This window comes from Electrona antarctica (genome assembly GCF_951216825.1).
Source record: "Electrona antarctica genome assembly, chromosome: 2".
Classification (NCBI taxonomy): Eukaryota; Metazoa; Chordata; class Actinopteri; order Myctophiformes; family Myctophidae; genus Electrona; species Electrona antarctica.
This window is the reverse complement of record NC_136807.1, coordinates 6,958,520-6,979,278: the sequence shown is the minus strand read 5'-3', so window position 1 is coordinate 6,979,278 and position 20,759 is coordinate 6,958,520. Positions and strand designations below refer to the sequence as shown.

The window sequence follows — 20,759 nt, the reverse complement described above, 5'->3', positions numbered from 1 at the left end:
CACTATAAGTGGTTTATGTGTGCTATAAATAAAGTAATTACATTCTTGATGCTGAAGGTGTAGGCAGAAACCTTGTGGGTTGCATACATTGAATGTTATTTCCCTTTGATTTTAGCACCCAATGACTTATAGGGCAGTATTATGCGTGTCTTAAGTACCAGGTCTTATTACTTAACTTAAGACCTGTAGGCGTGGTCAATGCTGTTTGGCCACTCAGAATAGCCAAATGGCATTGATCACGCCTCCAGGTCGTAAGTTAAGTAATAAGACCTGGTACTTAAGACACGCATAATACTGCTCATAGTGTGTAGGGCATTTCTAATGGCTTTTACATTGGACGACATTGTGTAGCAGGGCTTTTATTTAATTTTGTTTACATTGGACAACGTAGTGTTGAAATTACCGTAGCCTCTATGCAGTCAAGTCTATGGACATTTAATGTTGTTTTAGAGCACTTTAAACAAACAATTAAGAGTCAGAGTGGCAGCCAAATCTATGTTTTTTTTAGAGTTAGGGGACCAATAATAATTATTTTGGATTTCGTCTCGTTTAACTGGAGGAAATTCTGAGCCATCCAACGCCCCTTAATGTCTGAGAGGCAATCGTGTATCCTATACAAGTGGTCTCTTCTGACTGGATAAACAAAAGTGGAGACCCCTGAGACACACTGAACACTATCGTATAAAAAATGAATGTATAGCTTAGCTATATTTAACACTTAAATGCCACCTTTAAGCTGCTATGTGTGTTTCTACAGATGTTCGATTGGCCGTGTGCCGATGATGATGAAGACGGACTGCCTGAGTTAATGCCACCACACTTAGAGAAACTGCTGCAGTTCTCCAGAACAGTGCCGGGTAAGAAGGGACCGGATCAACGCTGTCATGAACCACAGAATGTTTTGTGGTCAGCGTTCATTTGCTGCCAGTTTTCCTCAATTTATCATAATCACAACGATTTGAGTCCAGCAAGCAGATGATGTCTGCCATCTGCCTTGCAGGCTTTGACCTCCTGGACGTTTCGGACCAGAGCACCCTCCTGTCCAGCTGCTCACTAGAGGTCATGTTCCTCATGTCAGCGCAGCAGTTCTCCCACAACCCCACAGCACCCAGTCCAGGTAAAGTCATCGTTGTGATCTTGTAGATATGATTTTCTATATTTTTAAACCCCAAATGAGGGTGAGGTTAACCCATTTAGGCCGCTTGACGTAATTTTTTTTTAAATGTCTTCTAAATCCTGACAGTTATCTGAAATACCTACGTTTCTATATCAGTGGTGCTCAATATTTCATGTCAAGGACCCCAGAAATTATATGGAATTGACCGCCGACCCCCATCTGAAAATATGTTATTCCAGGAACCCCTCAGAAGCAAAGATTTGAGTTAAAAACGTTCATTCGGAAAGAATATATATTCAAAGATTTGCGCCACATTTTCACGATTCAAAAATAGCAGACCTACAAGCTCGTAGCGCGGCACTCGGTGCCGCGCTATGAGCTTGTAGATCTGCTATTTTTCAATAGCTAAAGTGTAACATAATCCTTAAAACACCAAAAGGGGTTCCTGTTCTGAATGTGTTAATGTGGTTCAAGGTTGTACTTTATTGTTACAGGTCTTGTGTACAGTTACATAAGAGTAAAACAACAGTAGGTGTTTGGAGTCTTATTATACCAAGTTTATTCGGGAAGGCATTTCAGTAATGTGTTTCCTATCAGCAGCCTTGCAGCCTTTCAGTATCTCAACGCACGACTGGCCGAGGAGCCTGGAGACCACGGAGAAGCTCCATAGTGGGACGTCCTTCAGTTCAGGTGAGAGACGTTGGATACACACACATTTACACACATGTATAGACTCAGACTGAAGAAGATTAGAAGATAATTTACTGTGAACAAGACACTTTAAGCCAGGTATTTTGAATAAAGATTGAATGAGTTGTATACCTGTCAGTGCTGGTCATGAAATATGCTCAGTTCAACACGTCCTCTCAGTCTATCTCCTATAGCTCCCTCTCAAGCTTTCCTACTTTCTGTCTTAATACAAAAATAAATAAAATAATAAAAGATACATTATTTGTAAAAGTAATTTTCTCATTGTCTTTCTTGTCTAGATGTCAACGAAGATTTTCTAGGGCCGGTGTTTAACTTTTTCCACAGCATGAGGGCGTTGCGAGTGACTGAGGCCGAATATGTCCTGCTAACTGCTACAGCGTTGCTTTGCTCAGGTCAGAGTCGGTCAAGTCTGTCATTCTCTATGCTGTGAGCATGAATCACTTAAGTTAAGCCCTATATATTGTACTACAAACAGCGAGAATATCCAATCTAAATGTAGATAATCACTATAAAAAATACCAAAACGAAAATGATAAAACATTCTGAATATTTCTTCACCTATAATGGGATTCCCCAAATGAGGATGCTAGGGTCCCATTTGGGCAAATAATGACTAAGAATGTCCCTTGATTTAGTTCAGATACAGTGATGCCCAAAATGATTCTTATACACAATGATTAACTCAAGCCTATCTCAGCCGTCCTTTATGGAATAGCTGTGGTTATAGATTTCTGCTCTTTCCCAGGACATTGGATCTATTTCAGTGATAATACTGCTCTGTGCTCAGATGTCACGGTTCGGTTCTGCAAGGCTGAAAGTACAGTAACACACAGTCACAGCTAGGTCACATGTACAGTTTGTTTTGGGCCGGGAACCCCTTTTGGTGTTTTAAACATTATGTTGTAATTTAGCTATTGAAAAATAGCAGATCTACAAGCTCATAGCGCGCCACCGAGTGGCGCGCTACGAACTTGTAGGTCTGCTATTTTTTGGAAAATCGTGAAAATATTTATTTCAGAAAACTGGAGGATTTAGAAGATTTATTTTTTATTTTGAGGTCAGGCCAAAATGGGTTAAAAACCTTTATTTAACTAGGTACAAAAAATATTATTAGCCCCCCCCCCCCCCCCCCCCCCCTAGACCAGAGTCTGTACTCCATAGACCCTTCAGCCAATTTCTAATTTTCAGTTGGCAGAAGGTTGGCACTGAAGAAAAAACATGGGATTACCTAAATCAGTACAGGGTTCATCCTGGAATCTGCATAGAAGATTGTTGTGAGATACTGTGTATTGAGTGAAACATTTATATTTCGGTCTGAGGGTGGCACTAGAGCAAAGGTCATAGGGTTCAGCTAGTTTTGGTCTGAGGGTGGCACTAGAGCAAAGGTCATAGGGTTCAGCTAGTTTTGGTCTGAGGTTGGCACTAGAGCAAAGGTCATAGGGTTCAGCTAGTTTCATGGTGCTAGGCTAGAGTATGTTTCTCAACAGGGATGTTGTTTTTTTTTTTTTTTTTAACTTCGCAGTCAAATGAGAATTTTCTGAATTGTGTGTAGTTCAGGTGTACAGGTGGAATAATGTCTGGAAAGGCTGCTAAAGCCTAATTTATATGCCGTTTCTATGAAAAAACACAACCGTGTTGCCACGGTACATGATAACATATTACCATGACCTCTCACAGAACTGTGTGACAGAGATGTCATTCATGGCTCTGGACTGGTCATTGTGTCTCCATATCATGGACTGGACTGGTCATTGTGTCTCCATATCATGGTGATTATCCAATCCAATCCACTGGACTGGTCATTGTGTCTCCATATCATGGTCATTATCCAATCCAATCCAACTTTATTTATAGAGCACATTTAAATCCCAAAGTTGACCAAAGTGCTGTACAATTAGGCAAAGCATTAATAAAACATAATAAAATACAGTAATAAAAACATAATACAATACAATCAAACTGTCAGGAATACAACATTAATCACGGTTTAAAAGCCAAGGAATAAAAATGAGTTTTAAGATGTGTTTTAAAAACAGGTAGTGTTGGAGCCAGCCTGACACGGCTAGGAAGCTGGTTCCACAGTTAGGAGCAATGACTGAAAAGGCTCGGTGCCCTCTTCTCTCACACCTTGCCTTAGGGATGACAAGGAGCATTTGATTAGCTGACCTCAGTGATCTAGATGGAACATATGGTTTTAGGAGATCGGAAACATAAACTGGCACTGATCCATTTAAGATTTTAAAACAAACAATTAAATCTTAAACTGGATACAATAATCGAGGCGAGTTGTAATATAAGCGTGTATCACTCGCTCTAGGTCCTTAAAAGATAAAACTTGTGATAAATGCCTCAAATGATAAAAACTAGATCTAACCACAGCATTTATTTGTGTATCAAGTTTAAACGCATTATCCATTTTAACTCCTAAATTGGAGACCATGGGAACCACAAAGGGTCGAAGTGGGCCCAGGTCTAAGGGGGGGGGGGGGGGGGGGGGGGGGATTACTAATGGCACTTGGTCCAAACATTATTACTTCAGTTTTACTTTCATTAATATTTAAAAAGTTTAGGGCCATCCATCATGGTCATTATCATATCAATGGTCAGTCATGAGGTCAATTTGAGGTCAATATAATGTGACATGAAATGGTAACATGACAGGGCCATGCCAGCCTTGCCATTCAGTGCTGTGAGAGGGTGTGACAAGGCCCTACCATGGTCAATATGATGGTCAGTAGTATCATGTCAGTATCATGGTCAGTATCGTGGTCAGGTCAGTATCGTGTCAGTATCATATCAGTATGATGGTCAGTATCGTGTCAGTATCATGGTGCACATTGGTCAGTATGTGATACCAGTCGAATCGGCTGGTATGTCAGTGTCATGGTCAGTATCATGTCAGTATCATGGTCAGTGTCATGTCAGTATCATGGTCAGTATATCTGGTAACACGGTCAAGTCCTTAAATTCACCAAGAGATATTGGTAATTATTTTGTGACATAGAATAGCGTGGTTGGTGTCGCCAGGGATTATGCGGTTATTAATCCCCCCCCCCCTCTCTCTCTGTCAAAGTAGACCGAGCACCGCTGCATGTCACCAGCTGTGTGGAGAGCATGCAGGAAGTGGTCCTGGAGCTGTTGTCCAGGGTGTGTGGCCCGCAGGGTGGAGGGGGACCCCAGCGCTTTGGCCGCCTGCTGGGGAGATTGACGGAGCTCCGGACGCTACGCCACAACCACCTCCTCCTGCTTCAACAGCAGCCTTGACGCAGACCCCTGATGGAGGGGGAGAATAGAAAAGTTGGGTCCCTTGTGAATTTAAAGTCTCCATTCCTCAGGAAGCACATTTGACTGGATTGAGGATAGGAAACATTGATGGAGAATCGATCCCTATACCCTCCGCATTGGTCGTGCCAGGAACTTCCATCTGTCGGAATGTACTGTACCAGAATTCTGGGACGATCAGGGGGAAAACCATGCCTCTGCTTTTGATATTCATTCATTCATTCAATTTTATTGCTGGTGGGGTTATCCCTGCTTCTGGTCTGGTCTGAATTTCAGTGAATACCTGATACATTGATATTTTTGTAGGAAGGCACTGGAGCAACTCGGACTCTGTTGAATAAAAAGGCTTAAACTGTCCGAGTTGCTCCTGTGCCTTCCTTCTACCATGCTACCAGTCCTGCTTCTGAGATGCACAGCCTACCACAGGCTTGAGGCGCGGTGGAACCCCCTTGTGCTTAAAGGGGAAAACCACCCATTTTCAACATTTTACTATGTCATTAATATACCTTAGAGCTGTTGTGTGGAAATAATAAAAAAAAGTCCCCCCATTCTGTGTTTCCTAGAACTGTAATTATGAAAAGAATCATTAACATGGTGAAACACATCTTGATGACAGACCTCTAGTTCTAGGAAACACAGAATAGGGGGACTTTTTTTTATTATTTCCACACAACAGCTCTAAGGTATATTAATGACATAGTAAAATGTTGAAAATGAGTGGAATGCCCCTTTAACATTGATATTTATGTTTGATCGAATCACAATTTAACGTTTAAAGTTAAACACATTAAACCCCGGTACGTGTCTCTATGTTGGGCAAATTTTCAACTTGTTTGATCTACAAGCACACCACACATTGCGATGCAATGCATTGTGAGCTTGTAGATCAGCTATTTTTTAAGTATAGGGCTTAAGTGGTTAACAGTTTTTTGTTTCCACTTATAAAATAACATATACAGCAACATCGGAGTTAATTTAACTGGACCCTTAAGGGAACTATTTAACTCTCTGAATTTAATTAACGCTCTGGATTTTTCTGTGCAACAATTAATTGGTGCACAGAAAGATCCTATTACTGTAATAGTTATCCCAGCAGAACTGAGATTAAACTTTGGTTTGGGTCCTATTTTCTTATTTTGAGAGGCCAATGTAATTTTATAGGTCATTTTATATGAGTTACACAAGTTTATAAGAAAGACATAGGCCTTTGGTATTACTCTGTATGTCAAAGATGTAAAAACATAATAATAAATAAATAAATACAATGCTGAGCAAAAGATTGTGTGCTTATTAGAATTGTGTTGACAGCAAATCCCATAATTTTGGAGGACACGTCGGCCCTGTCAGATATCACATACTAATATACACAGTGTGCCAAAATTACTTTAGTATCCGAAGTGAAACTATACTGCTTATTAGGCTGAACATAGAATGCATGTGCAGTAGCCTATGTGGTTTCGGAGGAAACCATGGTCTTCTTGCAAAACATACAAAATGTCTCTTTGAATTGTGGTTGAACCATACACCACCTTGACAATTCAGTTAGTTGACTTGACTGACATTATTCTCCAAATTAAATTCAGAGCTTTTGAAGATCCATTAATTCCAGTGACTATTAAAAAAATCAAGATCATGCCCAACTAGTCTATAGGGTGTTTTATTTAGAATTTCACCTTTAGTTTTCACACATTTTATTTTTTTTGGCTTTTAACCACTTAAACCCCAGCATTATATTCTGGGGGGAACATTCACCAAATATATCAGATATACAAGCTCAACGCGTTATGAGCTTGTAGATCTGCTATTTTTGATGAAGAGACTTGGTGTACTGTAGACTGAAAAAGAACGCAAGTACAGTTTATATGGGGTCCATTTTACTAAGAAGGTATAGTTAAACTGATGTTCACAGAGAAGATTGTGTGCACATCTCAATGCCTATATTCAGGCCAGGTGCTGGATGTCAGGCTGCGGCATCAAGGCAAACATCAAGGAAGAGGAAGAACATCTGCACACCAGTACAAACTGCCTGGTGTGCAGATGTTCTTCCTCTTCCTAGTTAAACTGATGTGACATAGATAAATTCCAAATGATCAAAGTATCCTGCACTTGCATCAAGGCACCTTGGGTGCCATGGTACCCACTTTTAAAAGCCATAATATAGGCTATATAATACACACTGGGGGGACAGACTATAGTATGCCTTCCTTCCGAAACCAACTATAGCATGTCGTTTTTTCATGATTTGATTTTTTTTGAAATCCTCCAAAATCATGAAAAACGACAGACTATAGTATGTCTTCCGAAACCATGAATTATAGCATGTCGTTTTTTCATAATTTTTTTTTTTTTAAATCCTCCAAAATAATATAAACGACAGCTTACCAGCTTACTGTGGAGACACATGCTGGAACTTTTTACTTTGAAATGTTTTGTAGTTTCGGAGTTATTTTTGTCTTTTTTTCAAATCCTCAAATATGATGTAAACCGGAAACGGCATGCTATACTATGCCGTCCGAGACCATGGGCTATAGCCCATGGTCACAAAGGATGAAAAACGAGTATTTGAAAAAAAGTTGAAAATCCCCCCGAGACCATGGGCTATAGTCCATGGTCTCGGGGTGATTTTTGTCTTTTTTTCAAAACGGCATGCTATAATATGCCGTCCGAGACCATGAGCTATCAAAAAGGATGAAAAACGAGGATTTGAAAAAAATATGAAAATCACTCCGAGACCATGGGCTATAGAAACCCCATTCAAACCTATTTAGGTTCATCTTACGGTGGACATGTTTGCCTGAAAAGGAATCTTTGAAATGTTTCATAGTTTTAGAAATATAGTGCTTTCAAATTTGAGAAATTTACAATGGGGCTCAATGGCAGATATTGGCACGTCAAAAAAGCACGTTCACCTAGAAACTCCATTCACACTTTTTATAATTCAGCTTACTGTGGAGACACATGCTGGAACTTTTTTCTTTGAAATGTTTTGTAGTTTCTGAGTTATTTAACTTAAACGCCCAATGCATTCTCAATGGCAATAGCACAAACTTTGGCATGCTACTAGTCCTACATACTTACACCTAGAAACCCCATTCAAACCTTTTTAGGTCACGCTTTTTCGTCACCCTTTTTCGTCACGCTTTTTCGTCACGCTTTTTCGTCAACTTTGGCATGCTACTAGTCCTACATACTTACACCTAGAAACCCCATTCAAACCTATTTAGGTTCATCTTACGGTGGACATGTTTGCCTGAAAATAAATCTTTTAAATGTTTCATAGTTTTAGAAATATAGTGCTTTCAAATTTGAGAAATGTACAATGGGGCTCAATGGCAGATATTGGCAAGTAAAGATTTGAGTGGGGTTTGAACCCACAACCTCCAGATCATGTAACCAGTGTGATAAGTCACTGAGCTACTTGCTACCTGCCACAACACAGTTTGCCTTTCTCTTTGAGTAACAACACTTATACATAAAATAAATAAAAAAAATAACAGGAGATTTGTCTATTGTTTCTTATGCTGTTGTTTATCTCTAGAGGTTTGAATGCTTAAGAACCACAATGGAAACAAGTCTCTGGCTCTTCTATCATTATCTTTTTTGCTTTTTGTACACAGCAAGCACGGTGGCTCACTGGGTACAGAGCCTGCCTGGGAATCAGGAGGCCACACGTTCAAGTCCTGGCTCTGACATAGTGCCCCAAAATGACATACTATAGTATGCTGTCCGAAACCATGGTATTATGTTGTTTTTTCATGACTTTCATCTTTTTTTTCAAATCCTCCAAAATCACGAAAAACGACATGCTATAGTATGCCGTCCGAAACCAAATATGAGAAATGTATAATGGGGCTCAATGGCAGATTTTGGCACGTCAAAAAAAAATAACTTTCACACTTTCACCTTTCATGGCAAATCACTTTCACCTAGAAACTCCATTCACACTTTTTATAATTCAGCTTACTGTGGAGACATGCTGGAACTTTTTACTTTGAAATGTTTTGTAGTTTCGGAGTTATTTTCGTCTTTTTTTCAAATCCTCAAAAATGATGAAAACCGGATACGGCATGCTATATTATGCCGTCCGAGACCATGGGCTATAGCCCATGGTCAAAAAGGATGAAAAACGCGGATTTGAAAAAAAGATGAAAATGACTCCGAGACCATGGGCTATAGTCCATGGTCTCGGGGTGATTTTCGTCTTTTTTTCAAATCCTCAAAAATGATGAAAAACGGAAACGGCAAGCTATAGTATGCCGTCCGAGACCATGGGCTATAGCCCATGGTCAAAAAGGATGAAAAACGAGTATTTGAAAAAAAGTTGAAAATCCCCCCGAGACCATGGGCTATAGTCCATGGTCTCGGGTGATAATTGTCTTTTTTTTTCAAATCTTCAAAATGATGAAAAACTGAAACGGCATGCTATAATATGCCGTCCGAGACCATGGGCTTTCAAAAAGGATGAAAAACGAGGATTTGAAAAAAAGATGAAAATCACTCCGAGACCATGGGCTATAGTCCATGGTCTCGGGGTGATTTTCGTCTTCTTTTTAATCCTCAAAAATGATGAAAAAAGGCATGCTATAGTATGCCATCCAAGGCCATGGGCTATGGGCCTATATTTATAATCTTACGGTGGACATGTTTGCCTGAAAAGGAATCTTTGAAATGTTCCATAGTTTTAGAAATATAGTGCTTTCAAATTTCAGAAATTTACAATGGGGCTCAATGGCAGATATTGGCACGTCAAAAAAGCACTTTCACCTAGAAACTCCATTCACACTTTTTGAGTGGTGTAAACCACTCCTACAACTGGCTTTGTTAGTCTGTCTGTCTGTCTGTCTGTCTGTGCTCAAAAAATGAGCACGGTTGCTATGGTCACCCAGTTCACACGGGTGTGATTTCATTACGTCAGACCACAGCTGATCAGTCTATATAAAACCTTACACCACTCAGTTCACACGGGTGTGATTTTTATAATTCAGCTTACTGTGGAGACACATACTGGAACTTTTGACTTTGAAATGTTTTGTAGTTTCTGAGCTATTTGACTTAAACGCCCAATGCATTCTCAATGGCAATAGCACAAATTTTGGCATGCTACTAGTCCTACATACTTACACCTAGAAACCCCATTCAAACCTATTTAGGTTCATCTTACGGTGGACATGTTTGCCTGAAAAGGAATCTTTGAAATGTTCCATAGTTTTAGAAATATAGTGCTTTCAAATTTGAGAAATTTACAATGGGGCTCAATGGCAGATATTGGCACGTCAAAAAAGCACTTTCACCTAGAAACTCCATTCACACTTTTTATAATTCAGCTTACTGTGGAGACACATACTGGAACTTTTTACTTTGAAATGTTTTGTAGTTTCTGAGTTATTTAACTTAAACGCCCAATGCATTCTCAATGGCAATAGCACAAACTTTGGCATGCTACTAGTCCTACATACTTACACCTAGAAACCCCATTCAAACCTATTTAGGTTCATCTTATGGTGGACATGTTTGCCTGAAAAGGAATCTTTGAAATGTTTCATAGTTTTAGAAATATAGTGCTTTCAAATTTGAGAAATGTACAATGGGGCTCAATGGCAGATATTGGCACATCAAAAAAGCACTTTCATAAGGAAAGTGTTTCTTGTGTCCTAATCATTAAAATAAGATCTGGTTGCAAAAGGGGTGAGGTGGCCCTTTAAGTCAAGCAATTTAAGTTATAACTAGGCTAGCCTCGATACCCAGGCTTTCATTTCGTCTGCGCGAAACATGAAAGCCTGGATTTACGCATGGGCTGCACTGGCCTAAACGTGGGACCCTTCCGCGTAGGCGTCGCTCCAAATGATGTGACGTCAGGGCTCTGAGCGGTGTGCACCCCTCAAAATAACACCGTGAGGAAATCATTACCAGTGGAACTTCAAACGAGGCTATGTGAGGAAAATGAGGAGAATGGCTGAAGAACCCACCCACACCGTCTAAGAAAAAAAACAACGTGTGCCGACTCTGTGGAAATAACTTTGACAGTCCGTTAGAATGGTATACTCCAGCAACCAGTGGTTTCTGCTTCTGGTCGACACAATAACAGTGCACAGTTACAGACCTGAAGGGTCCATTTGGAACCGCCTCCAGAGGGGGAGGTTCAGAGGGTCCCTGGATGTCACTTGTCATGAACCACTAATATAATATGCATGCAATTTGAATGTGTTCATGAAAAATATAATGAAGGATCCCAACCCTAAATGCAACACAATGAGCAGAAAATACAAATAAACCATCCAAGTGTAAATACAACAAAATGAACAGGGCGCTGCAGGGAATTGAACCCCGTCCCAGAAAACCAGGAGTACCACACCAGTGCCTTAGTTTTTGTTTTGTTGTCATTTACAGGTCGGAAAAACAATCACATAGTAAGATTCACACTCATTCATATTTCAACAGTAAAGTCACAGTTTACAATGTAGGCATTTATCAGACTATCCAAAGTGACTGACAATAAGCGCCAGACGCTTTGGCTGGGCCAGAATATGCCAGGGATGCCGGATGGAAGTGGCCCACGGCTTCGCCAGGCAGCATGCAGAACAGGCAGGAGCGCATCAGAAGCGCGACCATGATGCGTGCGTGAAAGGACAAGACTTCCAGACTGGGGACTTGGTCTGGCTTTATGGGCCCAAGAGAGTGATGGGCCGTTGCCCCAAGTTGGACAGCGCATGGATTGGTGGTCGAGAGAGTGGGAGAGGTGGTGTATTGTGTGAAGCTGGCTCCCAGGGGTCGCACAGTGGTCCTGCACCGCGTCAGGATGGCGCCATATCGGGGGAATCAGCAGACAGCCTTTCCCGTGACACCCACCAGGGTGCGGGCCACGTGCAAGAACGGCAGCAGGATCAGCAGCCAGCTGAACGAAACCGACCCGGTCACTTCCGTGAACGATCCGTTTTGAGGCCGTCCGTTCAGTTGCAAATGCAAAGACGGGGATTTGCCGGGTGCTCAAGCCTGGAGGGCGGGGGCGCGGGGCCATGCCCTCCCGGCTCCCACAGCACAGAATAGCTAGTTTGAGTTGCAGGGCACTGAGGGGAGACGGAGGTGGTGACTGAATGACCGGGAGAAGAAAGATAAACGACATGCATACATCATGTCGTTCTTCGTTCAAAGTGCTGTGACTGGTGACTGAGAGACGGACTACGAAATGGATCGTTCTTCCTTCAGTCTCTGAACGATATGCAGTGACTGAACGACCGGTCTGCCAGCCAACTAGTGTGAAGTGTGTGTGAACGAATGCCAGACTTGGGTCGGTCTCACCGAGTCTAATAATGTATGTATGTATGTATGTATGTGTGTGTGTGTGTGTGTGTGTGTGTGTGTGTGTGTGTGTGTGTGTGTGTGTGTGTGTGTGTGTGTGTGTGTGTGTGTGTGTGTGTGTGTGTGTGTGTGTGTGTGTGTGTGTGTATGTATGTATGTATGTATGTATGTATGTATGTAACAGTATTACCGACCGGGAGAAGGGGGTGGTGACTGAACGAAGTTCTGTAAACTAACTGTGAAGTGTGTACGAATGACCGACTTGGGTCTGACAGAGTCTAGCATTGGAATGGAAACACATACGGTACATAACATTGACAATGTTGGTAAAACTAAAGATATTTGAGGGGAAATATATAATTTTTATCCACAAATAAAATCATATCAAAGTCAAAGTCATACGATTTGTCACACACGTTACCGCAGTGAAATTTGTTCTCCGCATTTGACCCATCTCTTGGAGCGGTGAGCCGCAGCGTGCGCCACACTCGGGAATCATTTGATTAGTAGATTTGACACCCAATCCATTCCCTTTGATGCTGAGTGTCAAGCAGGGAGGCATTGGGTCCCATTTTTTACAGTCTTTGGTATGACCCCGGCCAAGGATCGAACCCCGACCTCCCAGTTTCAGGGCTGACACTCTAACCACAAGGCCACTGAGGTGGTATATTTTGATTCGACATCATCAAAATATTATCATTGATTAACTCCATTCCTCTATCTTCCTTCCATTAATTCTAGGCTGATCATATTTCAGATAGATAACAATTTCATAGACTCACATTTCTGTCTGACTTATTACATTATAGGTATTTTATTATATTATATGTGTGAACCAAGGTTTGTGCCTCTAGGTATAGGGTGATGAATGACCTTGATGACTCGCCCAGTCATCAAGCCCTGGCTACACACCGTTTCTCGTACTGTACATTAAAGGGAGAGAAAGCTCTGACTGCACCACCCGCACTTTGTGCTTGACGGTGGTGCAGTTCCCATACCAGGCGGTGTTGCATTGTCAGAATGCTCTTGATGGTGCTGTTGTAGAACGTTGTTGTTAAATGTCTATCAGATCATAATGAAAAATGTATTTAATATCAGCGAGATGACCTCTTACGTTGTCATTTATTGCCATAAACAAACATTAACGTCCATAGACTTGGCTGGGGACGGGGAATTTATAATTATAGGCTCTAAATAAACATTAAAAGTCAATAGACATGGCTGGCCTATGACGTAATTTTGAAAAATGAGTTCTCAGACGGGTGGCTGGCATCTCCCTTAGAAATAGGGTGAGAAGTTCAGTCATGTGAGAGAGACTCGGAGTAGAGTCTTCGCTTGGTGAGGATCCATGCAGCTTACTTAGGTGGTTCGGGCATCTGGTTAGGATACCTCTTGAGCGTCTCCCTATAGGGAGGTCCTCAATGCAGGTCCCGATGGAAGGACACCCCCGGGCAGACCAAGGATGAGTCTGCAGGGACGCCTCTGGATCCCCCAGAATTAAGTTACTAATGTTGCTGTGGAGAGGGAAGTCGGGAGCTCTCTGGTGGAGCTGTTGCCCCCACGACCTGACTATGATATGTGGTTGAAGATGTATGGATACTGTAAAGAGTAAAGACTGTAAAGAGTGTAACAAGAGGCTCAATGTCTTCACTAGTTCAGCTCTGGATGTAAGTAATTGAAATTGATGATGTAAGACATGTGAATCTGACCACAGAAGACTATCTAGGTAGAAGGTTGTATGTGCCATTGCTTGCTGTTTATGACGTCACAAGGTGACGTTGCGGTGTTGATGAATTTGGTTCCTAAAAGGCACGTCACAGCTGTAAAGGTCTCAGTGTGAAGCAAAGCTTGCTGTGTCAGAAAGAAGTTATTAGTGCTCTTGCCAATATCTTCAAAGTGTTTAAAATGATTGAGGATAAGGAATATGCTGCAAGAAAAGCCTTCTTTAGTGAAACACAAACAATGTTACCACCCAACCCCGACTCTGCAATTACTGTAGCCGTCTCCCCCCGCACCTTGTTCAACATGGTAACAGAAAGGAAGATTTATGAGAATGAAGGAGTAGAGAAATACATAGCCTATCAAGTGGAGCATGAAAACGATATTATGATGCCAGGAGATTCAATGCCATTTGTCAAGGCATTGATGACAGTCAACGCGAGGCTGAGGGAACTCTACCCAGACAGTGAGGAGTTGTTTGACATTGTCCTGATGACTAACAGCCATGCCCAAGTTGCAGTCCGATTCATAAACAGCATCAATCATTACAATTTGACCATAGAGAGATTCTGCATGACTGGAGGGCAGAGTCCCATCAGCTACCTGAAGGCTTACAATACCAACCTTTACCTTTCCAAGGACCCTGAGAAAGTTACAGAGGCAATTGAAGCAGGCATTGCTGCTGCCACAATGTTTTCACAGGATAGGGAGAGAGAGTTTAGTGACACCCAGCTTAAAGTGGCTTTTGACGGAGATGCTGCGCTCTTCTCTGAAGATTCTGCCCAGATGAAACAAGGACACTTGGACAGGTTCCTTGAGTACAAGAGGAAAAATGAGGGCATTCAATCACTTGCCCAGATTCCCCTTAAGAGTTTTCTGGAGGCTCTGGGGAAACTCCAGAAGAAGTTCTATGCCAAGAATGAGCGTGCTCACTGTCCCATTCGCACTTACCTGGTCTCGGAGCACAGTGGAGCCAGCTCAGGGGCCCGTGTCATTAAAACACTAAGGAGCTGTGGCTTGGAGATCGACGAGGTTCTCATCGCGGCTGGGGCCCCCAAAGGGCCACTTGTGAAGAAAATAAGACCACACATCTTATTCAATGATGAAATGTTCAACATTAAGTCCCTGTCTAGGGAAATCATGGGAAAGTGACCCTACTTTCATACTTTCAGAATGCAAGTAACAAGGCAAAATGCATAAACCTATGTATTCCGAACCTGACTGCTTTAGCATATTATTTGGTTGCACTAAAGTAAAAACAAACAAAAAGTAAATTAGAAATGCTAAATGTTGAGTCATGTGGATTAGACTGGTGAGCAGCTTCAACTAACTTGGTGGGCATATCACTTGAGGACCTGACATGATTATGCACAGTCTGTGGCAAAGAAGGCAATAGCGTCTACAATGTAGACGCTAGATACATGATGTAGACTCTACATCATCTCAGACACCTAAGGAAATTCAGAGAAAATCTTGAAGTCCTTCTACTCTGAAACCTCCCACAGCTTAGGGACAGTGGCATACGGAGCCCCTGACGCCATTGTTGGATTGAAAAGAATCATGGATCGTGGAAGCCAAGCAACTCCCTGAAATCTGTCCGTTTGAGATGATGCGGGCTGGGAAGGTGAGGTGTCTCACACCTCAAGGCTCTATCTAGGCTTTGGAAAACGCTTTCATCTGGCAGCCACACATAAACAGGGACATGTAGATGAGACAAAAAACAAAGAAAAAACAAAGCACACAAGAAACAATAACAAAAATGATGTTGGTTGACGCTGAGGAACTCTAGTCTTGCACGGAGTGATCAACCCAACATTGTACAGAATGTTATCACTGCTGCACAACAATTCAGGGAAACTGTTAATATATAGATACACAGTATCTTGCACATAGGTCATGTTGATATATTGACTACTTGCTACTTTTAGTATAGAACAGGTACTGTTACTATATGGCTGCTAATGCTATAGTCTACGTTTTTCTTGCCATATAGCTTATACAGTACACATGTTTTTCTACAGCTAAATGGAATAGAATGAAATGAAATATGCGTCATTTATACACACACTTTTTCTCCCTGCCCTGTTATATGTTGCTACTGTTTAAGGCTTCCTTTTTATTCGCATCTTAGTTTTTCTTTTTTATTATTACTCTGTTGTTAGCACAGTAGGGCCTACTTTGTGGACCTCACACAATAGAGGGTATGCGTGTGACATCATCATCAAACCAGGAAGTTATGCAGGAATGCCTACTGAGTGGCAAAAAACTACTTTCTGGCCTTGACAGCCCATACATCCACACAGAAAAGTCTTATCTGATTGCATTAAACAACATTAAACAATGTTAAACTCACTTTGCCTGTTGCTTTGCCACTCGATTTGCCACTCGATGTGCCATTCACTTTAAGCATGCGCATACTCTCTATTGTATTTCACTTGTACCCATATAGCCAGTAAGGGCAAAATCCAAAAGACCTTACTGCCCGGTCGTTCGGCAGATCGGCCGGTCGGTCGGTAAATCCATATAGTAGTAGTGACTCTTGGTTCTTGGTTGATTAGACGTCGAGAAAGAGACTGGTCAGCAAGCGATCCACTGCAAAGCTTGCCGTGAAGCGCTGGTTCCAAAGATCGTGTAGCTAATTATGTCTTGTCCCTGTTGATAGAAATGCAGAAGCAGCAAAAACGACAGACAGCAAGTAGAAGCTTAGATCTTAGATGGTATCAAAGGGCATTCCAAGATGGAAGGTCAATCTAATTGGGTTTAGTGCTGATTGAGATGCCAAAAAGTTTGGGAAAACGTCATGGAGTTTTCCCTGTGACATGCCTTGGCTGATCCACTGTGTTGCACATTGGCTAGAATTCAGTGATGGTTGCATTAGTAATCAAGTTATTTTAAAATAATATAACAATATTGTTATAATATATTATATAATATTACCAATTCCTCATCTTGTCTCCCTGCTCATTGTAGGATTGATTAAAAACGTTTATTGTTTGCTTTTAAAGCATTTAACATTGGGCTGGCTGATCTTCACAATCACACTCCAGTTACAGCGTTGAGGTCGGCTGACCAGTTGCTACTGGATGTCCCAAGTTCTAAACAAAACATCGGGTCTTTGCTGTGGCTTCCCACAGGCTCTGGAATAGCCTACCCCCCCATAAAAGATTGACCCAGTTCATAGAGGCTTTTGAATCTTCACTCAAGACTCACATTTTCTCCTTGGTCTCAACTCTTAGTTGACCCTGGCCTCTACGTGTATTATTGCTGATCCATTGTGTTTTTTGTTTTGTTTTTTCATTTGTGTAATGTTCAAAGTCAAAGTCAAAGTCATACGATTTGTCACACACGTTACCGCAGTGAAAATTGTTCTCCGCATTTGACCCATCTCTTGGAGCGGTGAGCCGCAGCGTGCGCCACGCTCGGGAATCATTTGATTAGTAGATTTGACCCCCAATCCAACCCTTTGATGCTGAGTGTCAAGCAGGGCGGCATTGGGTCCCATTTTTACAGTCTTTGGTATGAACCGGCCGGGGATCGAACCCCGACCTCCCAGTTTCAGGGCGGACACTCTAACCACAAGGCCACTTGAGTTCCGCCTTGTTTTTCTCAATTGCAATGTTTTCTTCTTTTTATTTGAGCCAAGTCTCCTGATGAGGTGTGCCTTAAGCCTGTCCTGGATGCGGTATCCGGACGTAAAAACGAATCCTCCATTTAGTACAACTTTGATTCAGTTTTAAATGTGCTCCATTATAAAGATTTGATTTGATGTTTAACTTTTGGATCAGTGCTGATTGGGAAGGTCATGGGAATGGTCTTAGGCTAGCCTAACCTAGAAAAGTGTGCTCAACTGAGAGCATACCTCCACCAGGCCAGGTTGCCTGGAGGGCTGTGTCGGTACTAGGTAGTGAGGTGCAGCTGTCAGGATATTGCCAGATATGAAAGCAATTTTGGAGGTGTGCTCTTATAGGCCCCTCAACATGCGATTACAATTTGGTATTGGATGTTGCATTGATGATGTAGTGTTTTTTGTTGTTGTTGCTTATTGATAATTAGTCAAAGTTTAGATGTTAGTAATCCATGAGCAAAGTAATCCATGAGCAAAGTAATCCATGAGCAAAGTAATCCAGGGAAAAATACCTTTTAATATACTGCCTATATAGTTCAAGAGGTATAGGCCAAAATGTGTGTGCCAATATTCACGCTGATTGGTCCAGCGGTGCCAGAGATTAGCTGCTCATGGATAGACAAGCAGACCGATGATAGACCAGTCTATCATGTAGGTTAGCAGCACTGATCATCATCTTTTACTTCTGTATGTCATATCCTATTGTGGTATTTAGTTTAACAAGACTACTTTTACTAATGAAATGAATATGATGATGAATTTGAGCAATACAAGGCAATTCAAGTTGACATTCCCACTTCCATAATGCTTTCACTTGACACTAGAGAGTTTAGTGACACCCAGCTGAGAGTGGGCTTTGATGGAAATGCTATGCTCTTCCCCATTGAGTCTGAGAGAGTCAAGAAACAAGGCAGCTTGGATGGGTTTTCTGAGCATGATTCATGATTCATGATGATTCCACTTTCCCTGGGTCCCCTTGTCGAGAGTATAGACTGTCCCATTTGCACTCAACCTGATCAAGTCTATATCCATCTCATGGGCTTCCAAGCTCATCTCTCTTTTTCTTTTCACTGTTCAGGTTGGGATTCTATTTTTTATTGGCCCAGGGGTCAAAGTATTTCAGGCCAAGCACCCCCCCACTGGGAGAGAGACAAAGCAGGGACCCCCACTACTATATTGTTTCAATTTGTGCTCCATATTCAACTTTGACCGTTGAGAGAGTTAAGACTAGCTTGGAAGAAGTCTGGCTCCAGCCTCCATCCCCTGAATCGCTTATTCGCTTACCATGCCCACCTTCCAATAGTGCTAGCTTAGCAACCATTGCTATTCACCATAGACTCTGACAGGCTCTGTCACATCGTAGGAGTCAATGTAATCATAGCACACACATACTGTACTATGATAATTACTATTAGCAACATTGATAATAACATAATAGGAATACCAAAAATAATACATTGGTGAAACATTGACTGGGGGACCAGCAAACAGTGACACCACCTACTGGGGGACCAGCAAACAGTGACACCACCTACTAGGCATGGGGGACCAGCAAACAGTGACACCACCTACTAGGCATGGGGGACCAGCAAACAGTGACACCACCTACTAACTGGGGGACCAGCAAACAGTGACACCACCTACTAGGCAGATCAGTTGGAGGGGGTATTTGTCATCCCTTTTTTTGAAACTGCAGCAAAATCCTACGAACATACAGTTAGGTGCCACCGATATTGTCCCTTATCATTTGACCCATTTAGGCCTGACCTCAAAATTTTAAAAAATCCTTCTAAATCCTCCAGTTTTCTGAAATAAATATTTTCACGATTTTTCAAAAATAGCAGACCTACAAGCTCGTAGCGCGCCACTCGGTGGCGCGCTATGAGCTTGTAGATCTGCTATTTATCAATAGCTAAATTATAACATAATGTTTAAAACACCAAAAGGGGTTTTGCGCAGATCACGCAAACCTCAGCAAAAAGAAAAGGACAATATCGATGGCCTCCAACTGTACAGGCCGTATATGTTTGTAGGATTTTGCTCGTTGAAACTCCACCCAGTGTCCTTTGAATGTGATGACATAATACAACTGCGGTAGACATTTCAAAACAACAATGGCGGTGGAGTTATCAGATCGTACAAATGTAGCCAATGTCATTCAAGCTAGTTGTCCCAAGAATAATAACACATATAGAGCATGTACTGTACTGTATAGACTATAGAAAGTAAGCCATGCCTATATCTCCTGTTTCTGTAGCGTGAGGCAGCTTAATGTAAGTACACCCCTGGACGGGTGCATGTGTTTGGTCCGACTAGTCATTGGTCCGAAACACGACAACCCACCTCAAACCCTAACCTAACCATAACCGCAAGCACGGGAGCAGGCGCTAGTCCGAGGTGCCGACGCATGTCGAACCAATGCTCCGTCGGACCATAGTATGCCTCCCCCCCTGGACATGATGTACAAGTAAACCCCCTGGACATGGCGTTAGTATGTCACAGGGACTTAACACCAATCCAACCCTTGATACTACCAAGCAGGGAGGCACTATAGGTCCCCTTTTTCAGAGTCTTTGGTATGACCCTGCTGAGGATTGAACCCTGAACTTCCAGTCTCAGGGCAGACACTCTAACACAAGGACACTACTAATTCCCCCTTCATTCGTAAATGTCCTCTACTCAAAGGGCAGGTTGTCGCAATCAATCAACATAGTTTAGTTTAGTTTATTTGATCATCCTTCAGTTTCAAATACAATATTTACAACAATGAATGGAAGCTGTTACAAAACATGAAGGTGATCAAAAGGAATAGGCAGAAGCTGAAAGTCATGTCATGACGCACTGCAGTGACTGCAGGTGAAGCTTAACTACAGCTGTTTTTCCATTGAAACAAATAAGAGCGTGTGTGCAACAGTGCATATTCACCATGCAATATCTTTGTCCTTGTCGGGTCCGTCTTGTCTTTCATAAAGAAGTTGAGATTTAGAACGTCCATAATTCTCTCATTTC

The 20,759-nt window shown here is 41.9% G+C and overlaps 2 protein-coding genes across 5 annotated transcripts in view; both read left to right on the top strand.

The window, feature by feature from the left end:
* The window catches only part of nr1h5 (nuclear receptor subfamily 1, group H, member 5), a 24,004-nt gene extending 18,675 nt beyond the window's left edge, over positions 1–5,329 (top strand). For 2 of the 4 annotated variants that reach the window (XM_079520146.1, XM_079520145.1), the window contains exons 7-11: positions 758–857; positions 1,001–1,117; positions 1,715–1,807; positions 2,107–2,220; positions 4,902–5,329. In XM_079520146.1, coding sequence (XP_079376272.1) covers positions 758–857; positions 1,001–1,117; positions 1,715–1,807; positions 2,107–2,220; positions 4,902–5,092 — 615 coding nt within the window. In that variant the 3' untranslated portion in view covers positions 5,093–5,329. The remainder of the gene's footprint in view (positions 1–757; positions 858–1,000; positions 1,118–1,714; positions 1,808–2,106; positions 2,221–4,901) is intronic. The other 2 variants (XM_079520148.1, XM_079520147.1) reach the window with 2 other exon arrangements.
* Positions 5,330–14,539: 9,210 nt separating this feature from the next.
* On the top strand, positions 14,540–15,277 carry LOC306915951 (cytosolic 5'-nucleotidase 1A-like; the record flags this gene model as incomplete). The annotated part of the gene is made up of 1 exon (XM_079493634.1): positions 14,540–15,277. Exon 1 carries the CDS (start codon positions 14,552–14,554, stop codon positions 15,275–15,277), a length of 726 nt encoding a protein of 241 aa, XP_079349760.1. The 5' UTR covers positions 14,540–14,551.
* Positions 15,278–20,759: the final 5,482 nt, after the last annotated feature.